At 38.1% G+C, this 8358-nt stretch overlaps 1 protein-coding gene across 1 annotated transcript; it reads left to right on the top strand.

Moving 5' to 3' along the window:
• The first annotated feature begins 2543 nt into the window (after positions 1-2543).
• LOC132104523 (cbp/p300-interacting transactivator 3-like) lies at positions 2544-7893 on the top strand. The gene is made up of 2 exons (XM_059510061.1): positions 2544-2596; positions 5118-7893. Exon 2 carries the CDS (start codon positions 5128-5130, stop codon positions 5848-5850), a length of 723 nt encoding a protein of 240 aa, XP_059366044.1. The 5' UTR covers positions 2544-2596; positions 5118-5127; the 3' UTR covers positions 5851-7893.
• Positions 7894-8358: the final 465 nt, after the last annotated feature.

The raw sequence follows: 8358 nt of genomic DNA, 5'->3' as shown, positions 1-8358 counted from the left end.
TTGTGACTGAACAGAATGAAATGGCATGAGAATTCTCTGAACCTTGTTTTAGCTTACCCTAAAATAATTATGGTGAGTCCGTGTTAATCATTTATATTTAAGACCTATTGGGATAGATTTTGCAGGTAACTGCATATTTATGGCCTTCATTCGTTATGGATGAATAAAGGAAAAGCGGTAAGGACACTACTATATGCAGGTGTCATAATAATGGGAAAGGGAGATTGCCTGTTATAAAATATGAATGAACATCGCTTGACTTTTAAAAAATATGTTTAGTTTGCATATTTGCCTCACATTTCCTGTGGATTAAGAGGGTATTTTACCTTCCAGAATATAAATACCAATTATAATGTCTAATGTTTGCATTGGCGAACTTCAGACTTGTAATTCATCAAAGTAATCACGTAATTACCAAAACAATGATTCTCCACAAGTAACTTGTAGACACTAAGTAACACAGTGTGGCTTGAAACAATCATACTTTTTTTTCTTCTGAAATTTCAACTGTATGCAGAGTCAACAACAGGATTCTTTAAGTATGCCATGAGTAAGGGGTGTGACTCCAACTATGATAGAGATGAAGGGTGATGTGTTTGGGAAACCTGTTTGGAAATAATCATTTTGCAGTTCCATTTGGTACATACTACGCAGTTTACAAATTTTCTTTTATTTTTCATACACTGTTTATCAGAATATTTTCATGGGAATAAAATGGTGTGCTCTAAATGGGCCATTTTGGTCCTCTGCAATACTCTGAAGTTAAATATGTGCAGATTTGGAGGAAAGCACTTGACACATTTTGACACCCCATAAGGAATTTCAAAAGAAATTGTTTTTTAGCACTGCGCACCTACACAAAACAAACAACTTTACCACACACACACACAAATAAATTAAAATAAATTCTCAGTTTGTCACAGGGAGACTTTATGATGAAGAAAATGTGAGTGGTGGCCCATGAAAAATTCACTGGCCCTGGGTGCTGTAGGTGGCGGCCAAGACATTACTATGCAGTTGCTAGGGTGGTTACTAGGTGATCAGTTACTGGAGCAAGTCAAAAGAGCCCATCTATGATATTCTGGTCCCCTAGATATGGCTCCTTTAGGTCATCATATCATAAATATTAGGGTTTAGCAAAGTAAAAGCACACATCTCTTCAACAAGTCATGCAATTTGAGGTATCATTTGTAGCAAAAAAACAAATGCAGCCTAATAGTTTGAATCAAAAACCCCAGTATCAGCAAGAGTAATGGTGATGCTTGCCTTATTAATCATCACTCATTACAAATTTTGTCCTTAAACAGTGTATTATTAGGCTTTTTGTGTAGACTTTGATGAAAGGTTTCTGTGTAAAGCTAAAGTCAGCTGAACACACTGTTCAAAGCTGAATCAGGCTTAATTTAGACACTGACAAAGGAGACATAGAAGAACAGAAGAAAGAGAGAGAGAGAGAGAGAGAGAGAGAGAGAGAGATTATACACTTCTGCTCACCACATTCCTTTCTAGAAATGGAAGAATGAGTAAATATAGGTGTTTCACCCTTCTGCATGACTTATCACTGATTTAAAGCTGATTTGTGTGAAAATGTTTGTAGTGAGTGAATATTCAACACACTTACATTTCATCTTACAACTGAGCTTCTTCAAATACCCACCTTTTGTCAAATACCCATAACCATAAAAGGTTATGCTTTTTGAACAGTATTAAAAGGAGCTCCAAATCATCCAAAAAGTAATTAAAATCACAAGAAACAGTGTAAGAGCATATAGTATAAACAAATGTGTGAAGATATATGTAGTACTGTATGTTCGAGCGGTACAGCAGTGCACATGCCTCACGCCAGCAGGTGGTTTTCTTTCTTCTCGCAGTCTGTCTCTCTCTTTAAAATGGTAAATATGTCATTTACATAAGAGACAAAAGGCTGCAACCTGCTTTAGGTCCATTTTCTGTTGAGGTGCTTTAGATAAGGACAGCATACAGATGGAAAATAAAAGTCGTCGAACTAAAAAATACCAGTCTAAAATGTTAGGAAATCAATCCTTTGTCTTCAGTAAAGTCAAGTAGCTCTTAAAATCTTAAAAAATAATTCTAATTCATTGTCACAATGCTTCGGCACAGACTATTAGTATCTTCAAAGTATAAAAGGTAAACATGCCCAAGGTAAAAAGTGAGATAAAATTATGGCTAAGAAACTAAAAGAGTAAAGAAAAGAAAAATGGTTTCATTTTAAGGCCAACAATATCAAGCTCCTTTAAGGAATCAATGCCATTTAAAAAAAACAAGTAGCACACTTGAGTTGTGTTTTAGCTGATATGTGATTTCTGAGGAGTTTCTCTGCCAGTGCACATAAACTGAAGGCCATGTGAGTAATTGCCCAGTGACGTCTGCGATTAGAGCAAGAGCCAATTACCGCAGCGGAGGGGCGGGGCTTGAGTAGCTCCGCCCCTCTCGCGGGTCGTCTTTATGTGTGTGTACTCCCTGTGCTGACCCAGAAAGCGCTCAGCAGCAGCAGCCTGTTCAGACTAGAATACAGTCACTGGAGATACCGAGAACAAGAAACAGCATCTCTACAACTACAGGATTTAGTTTGACGGTATGTGTGTTTCATATAGAGTTCAATGTGGTAACGAGAAGGCTGGAGCTTTGGTTTTTTAGAAATGTTATATCTGAAATCAACATGTATTACTTATTTAAATACATGTACTGTTGGACATAAGGTTGGATAGGTTAAGTGTTCTGGTTTTAAGTCTTCTTACTACTCAAAAATATGTTGCTGTAGTGTGGTATGTCTTTTGTTCTACTTAGAAAACAGAATAATTCAGAATGACAATATAGCGTTTCTTAAGAGTCAGTATTTAAATATTCTTTATGTTTGCATTTGTATTCACTTTATGATTGCGTTATTGCTATGCTCAAACTGAACATTAACGCTCGTGAGTGTAGGAGACACTTCAACTTTTCCCTAAATAACCAGCACAGTAAATCCAGTAGCCTACGTGCTGATGTTTCTCTGTGCTCTGACAGAGACGGTAGCCTATATTTCATTTATAGACAGATATCATGTAGGTAGACAGAAGAGGAGACATTCTTTGTTTTATGTAGACAGGCGGAGAGGTGAGGCTCCTATAGACCCCAGACTATACTGTCCTTTCATCTCTTATTTCAACCTCAAATTATGACATATATGAGACAAAATTATTTAATTTCTTAAACATATGTTCTGATTTACTTCTTAAGCTATTGATGTTAAAGAGACAATAACACTGGACAGAACATTTACTGACAATGAATAGGACTGGTTGTGATAACAAAAAAGGAAAGTAATCTGCATGTTATTAACTGTATGAATTAAGAAGATGAATTCTTATATATATATATATATATATATATATATATATATATATGCTTTATTTACAGTTCTTAACTTATGCATGCCTACAGATCAATACTTGATTATAATATAATTGCACTTTACAATGTAGTTTAATATAATATACATTTTCTAAACTCTAAACACTGCCCTTTCATGTGAGCAACTCCAATAATTCATGCCTTTTGTCATTATATCTTGCCGAGTCTGACATGCAGTAGGTTGGCTTTGTTTGCTGAGCACTTTGTCCACCTCCCTGTCTGTTATTGTTTTGATCTTCCTGGCATCTCCTTGATTCTCCTTACTGCAATATTTACATCGCAATATTAAAGGGCTCAAATCATCATCTATCTGCTTTAAGTTTGCAACCACAATGGTTTTTTGTTCTTGCTATATATACAGTACATATATAATGCAAAATAAATACATAACACAAAACACATTTTCTTAATTTGTATATCTCATACAGAGGTTACAGTGGGTACTCTCTATACAGTGGGTATAGAAAAAAGTCAGCCCCCTTTGGAATAATCACATTTGGTTGTTTTGCAGCTTGAAATGAAGATATACACAGTTTGTTGCTTTATGCATCTGTATTTACTCAGTGCAACTGATAACATCCAAGTGAGTTGGTAAAAGGACATCCCCCTTTGTCAGTATTTTGTTGAACCACCTTTTGCTTTAAATACTGCCTTTAGTCTGTTGGGATTTGTCTCTACTAACTCTGCACATCTAGACTTTGCAATAGTTGCCCACTCTTCTTTGCAGAACTACTCAAGTCCAGTTAAATCTGATGGTGAGTGTTTGTGGACTGGAGTCTTCAAGTCATTCTACAGATTTTCAATGGAGTTTAAGTCTGGGCTCTGAAGAGGCCATTCAATGACATTCAGCTTTTTCTCCTTCAGTCACTGTTTGCTCAGTTTTACTGTGTGTAAAGTAAACCTTCTTCCCATTACAACTTTCTGGCAGAGGGCAGCAGATTTCCCTAAGAATTTGATGGTACTTTTCCCCATCCATGAAATGTTTTGTATCCATCTCTTGACTTGTGCCTGTCCACAGTTTTATCCTGGAGATCTTTTAACAGTGTCTTGCCCCCCATAGTTGATTGTTTGCTTCAGTTGCACTACCAAGGACTTAAATGCTCGAGGAATGCTCTTTTCATGCTGAGCATGAGCACATCTGATCACAGTGGAAAGTCAAATGGCTTTGTGTGCCATTGAGAAGGCGATCAGCTTACAAGTCATTTTTAGAAGGATCACCAAGAAAAAGGGTGATCCATTTTTCAACTTAGTGATTCTTTTTTTTGGACATATCTGTGTTATAATTTTCACTTGGATGTTATTAGTTGCACTGAGTAAATACAGATGTATGTCTTTATTTCAGTCTGTAAAAGAAAAAAAGGTGATTATTTTAAAGCAGGGCAAATATTTTCTATACCCACTGTACACACACACACACACACACACACATATATATATATGCTCTCTCTCTCTCTCTCTCTCTCTCTCTATATATATATATATATATAGATAGATGGATAGATAGATTGATAGGTAGATAGATATATGTAGCATAGCATGTAAGTCTGATCTTTAAAGCCCAAATGGATTAGCCAGACATCCTAATATTAGTATAATGTTTACTACTGATGGTTTTCAAGAAACTGAAAGTGTTTACAGCTTATACTGAGAACCTGCTTGAATATTTGCTCCTGATTACTGACATTCTTCTCATATCTCTGCAGTTGAGAAGGCATGGCTGAACACATGATGATGCCTATGACCCACGGCTCTGCTGGAGGAGGCCTGCATGGGTACCGCATGGGAATGAACGGCCCTTCTCCACACGGACATCAGCCCGGTCTGCGGACCCTCCCCAATGGGCAGCTCATGCACTACAGCAGGGGGCCCCAGAGCTCAATGGACGCGGCCATGAGGCAGAGGAACGTGATGAACGGCGTCATGAATGGACCTGTCAATGGACAGATGAGCAGCGGACACCCCCACCAAATGCAACAACCCAGTATGATGTATGGAGGTCCAAATCAGCAACTGCAGGGTCACCCTCCAACCCAGCACCATCATATGCACCCCCAGAGCCAGCACCCACAGCAGTATATGGGTGGAGGAGGCCTTACAGCATCTCAGCAGCTTATGGCGAGCATGCATCTTCAGAAACTCAATACTCAGTACCGTGGACACCCTCACGGGCCTACGAATAGCCATCACATGGGAAACGTCCAGCACAGGATGGGTCCTGCTCAGTTGGCAGGTATGCAGATGGGGATGGGTGGGCCAGCATTGGGCCTCAATGTCATGGACATGGACTTGATTGATGAGGAGGTTCTGACGTCCTTGGTGCTGGAGTTCGGGCTGGACCGGGTTCAAGAGTTGCCTGAGCTTTTCCTTGGACAAAACGAGTTTGATTTCATCTCGGACTTTGTGTGCAAGCAGCAACCAAGTACTGTCAGCTGCTGAGGTTCTTGAATCAGAGAAAGACGTGGTCACCAAGATGAAGCTGGGGCAAGACAAGAAAAGCTAAAACAACCAGGTTCTCCATGTCTGTGAAGCTGTCTTTCAGTGAGGGCATATACTTTAAGTTCTGGATGTTCTTCATTCTTTGAAGAAGAACCGGGTGCAAGAGTGGTTTTGGCGAGCAGGCCTTGTCTCGTCCCATTGGTCAACCTGGATTGATGTGACCAAGTCTCCAAGGGTTGAATGCAACTTCACATGTTGGAAAACAAAGTCTGCTTGAATCTTTGCAGAAACTGCTTTGCCTCCTCAGGGGGCATCTAGAATCAATAGCATTTAGAAATGTATTTATGAATAACAGCTACCAAAAAGAAGACATGATTTGTGGTGATAGAGACTCGCCTTTTCTCAAACTAACCCCATAACTTGTGATAAAAAGCTGTTTGAATGAGTGCGTTATGTGGGAATTGAAGTCTGGTACTTCAAAACGGGTTGTTTTTCCAGTAGCTCTTAATGATATTTGAAATCTTAAGGGGGTGGTGAGGTGGTAGTGGTTGGGTACTTTGTGCACAGTGTTTCCATTCTATTGTTATTCAAAATTTGACTTAAAAAAAAGAAAATGTGTCTTATTTTTTTTGCTACATCTGACTGAATAAGACCCGAAATTACTGTCTTACATTCACTATAGGATGTGTCTTGATACTTTCAGGAATATTTCAGTCTTGACTGGGAAATGGTGGAATGTTTTGTAGCCTCCCTTATGAAATGCTGAGCCTGTGCTCCATGCTGATGATGAGTCTGAACTATAAAACTGCCTTATAGTTTTTTACACGGATACTGATAAGTATTCACTGTAGACATTCTTACCTTGTTCCACGGAATGAGGAAGAAACTGCTGTCTTTGTCGCCTCTTTGAATCATACATCGAAACTCCAGCTGTTATGTAGTGTTTGCTCATATGCTTCTTATTGTAGTGAAGAATGTGGACCACAATCTCCATTAAGCCACATGCTAAATAAACAATTTCTGCTTGTTTCTAAATTGAGCTGAATGTCAATCATCCAACTATTGGTCAAAACAACCACTAAACAACCAAACATAACACACATTTCCTGATTGGTGCATTGAAAGCCTAGCTCACAAACCAGCACAAAAAGTTTCTTCCTTTCTCGCTCCCCAAACACTTCAGGTTTTACATTCAAATTACACTTGCAACCTTCTTGTTAATTGAGGTCAGCACGGTCAGTCATCTCAGATGGCCTGATGATTACAAAATGGACATGTTCATTTGCTTGCTATCGCTCAGGGTGTAATGAAGGGTTATTAAGGGCTGCCCTGCTGGTTTTGAGAACTTCCTGTGTCGTTATGTTGCTAGTTCTTGTGCTGAGTTCTCTGTGGGGGTTGGATTGGTATGGAAATAGCACAGTGTACAATACTACTAGGTTAATCTGTTCTACCAGAGCCAGGCTCAACTCTTGCCGCCCCTGCTGGGGTAATTGCTGTACGTACAGCTTAAAATTGTGAACAATTGACACCAAATGAAAATGCACAAATTGATGGGTCATATCCTGTGTTTTACAACTCCATCTTGGCAGATTGTTTACATATGGGATGAAAAATTCAATTTTCAGACTTTGATTTCGTCAGCTGTATTTCTCGTATCAGTAGAGATTGGTAGATATTGCTTATTCTGTAATTTGTGATACTTGGATAATTATTAACAAACCACATCTAGAAACAGAAAAATCAAATGATCTGTAGATTTGTAATTGATGATTAAATGATTTTTCACATTCCCAGCGATCCAAACATGTTCTTTTTTTGTTGTTGTTTTGTTTAAGGGATGGAGTACGTGAAGGTTTAAATGAATGCTACTTGAGTTTGTCAGTCTTAATGTCCCTTGCAAATGCAATTGTATGTTCTCTTTCAAGCTGTGTACTGTCATGTACTGACGCCATGCTCCCACAAATGCTTTTTTGAAATGTTGTTGATTCTATCTTAAGAAAATGTATTTATTTTCATTGAAAATAAAATATTTATTTAAAGACATGGTTCACAGAGTGTAATTGCATGTCTAATTAACGACAATTGCAGGACACAACAAATTCAGTTTCTCAACCGACACATTGATTCGTTTTTCTCTTAAAGTATATTTATATCATTTCAACATTTTACACAGTAACAACGGGGGAAAGGTGATGCTGTTTAAAAATAAATATGAAAAAGTGATGTCAAACCCATCTCTGACATTATCGAAATGGTTTTCATTCAGTTTTATAAATACTGTCATAAGTAAATATTAGGTCCTGTATGGAATGGACTCGTGAGACAGTATGAGCCAATCAAACAAAAGTTATATATTGAATCACCCAACAGGGTTTTTACAAAGCACAATGCAACATTATCACATAAACAATACAGTCTGGAAAGAATCACACCTGCTAGTAAATATGATTCTCAATCCTGAATGCAAATGTACCCACCTGTTGAATTAGTTCACAATTTTTACACATC

This window comes from Carassius carassius, chromosome 25 (assembly GCF_963082965.1).
Source record: "Carassius carassius chromosome 25, fCarCar2.1, whole genome shotgun sequence".
Taxonomy (NCBI): Eukaryota; Metazoa; Chordata; class Actinopteri; order Cypriniformes; family Cyprinidae; genus Carassius; species Carassius carassius.
Note: the sequence above shows the minus strand (reverse complement) of the source record. Positions and strands in the feature narration are given on the sequence as shown.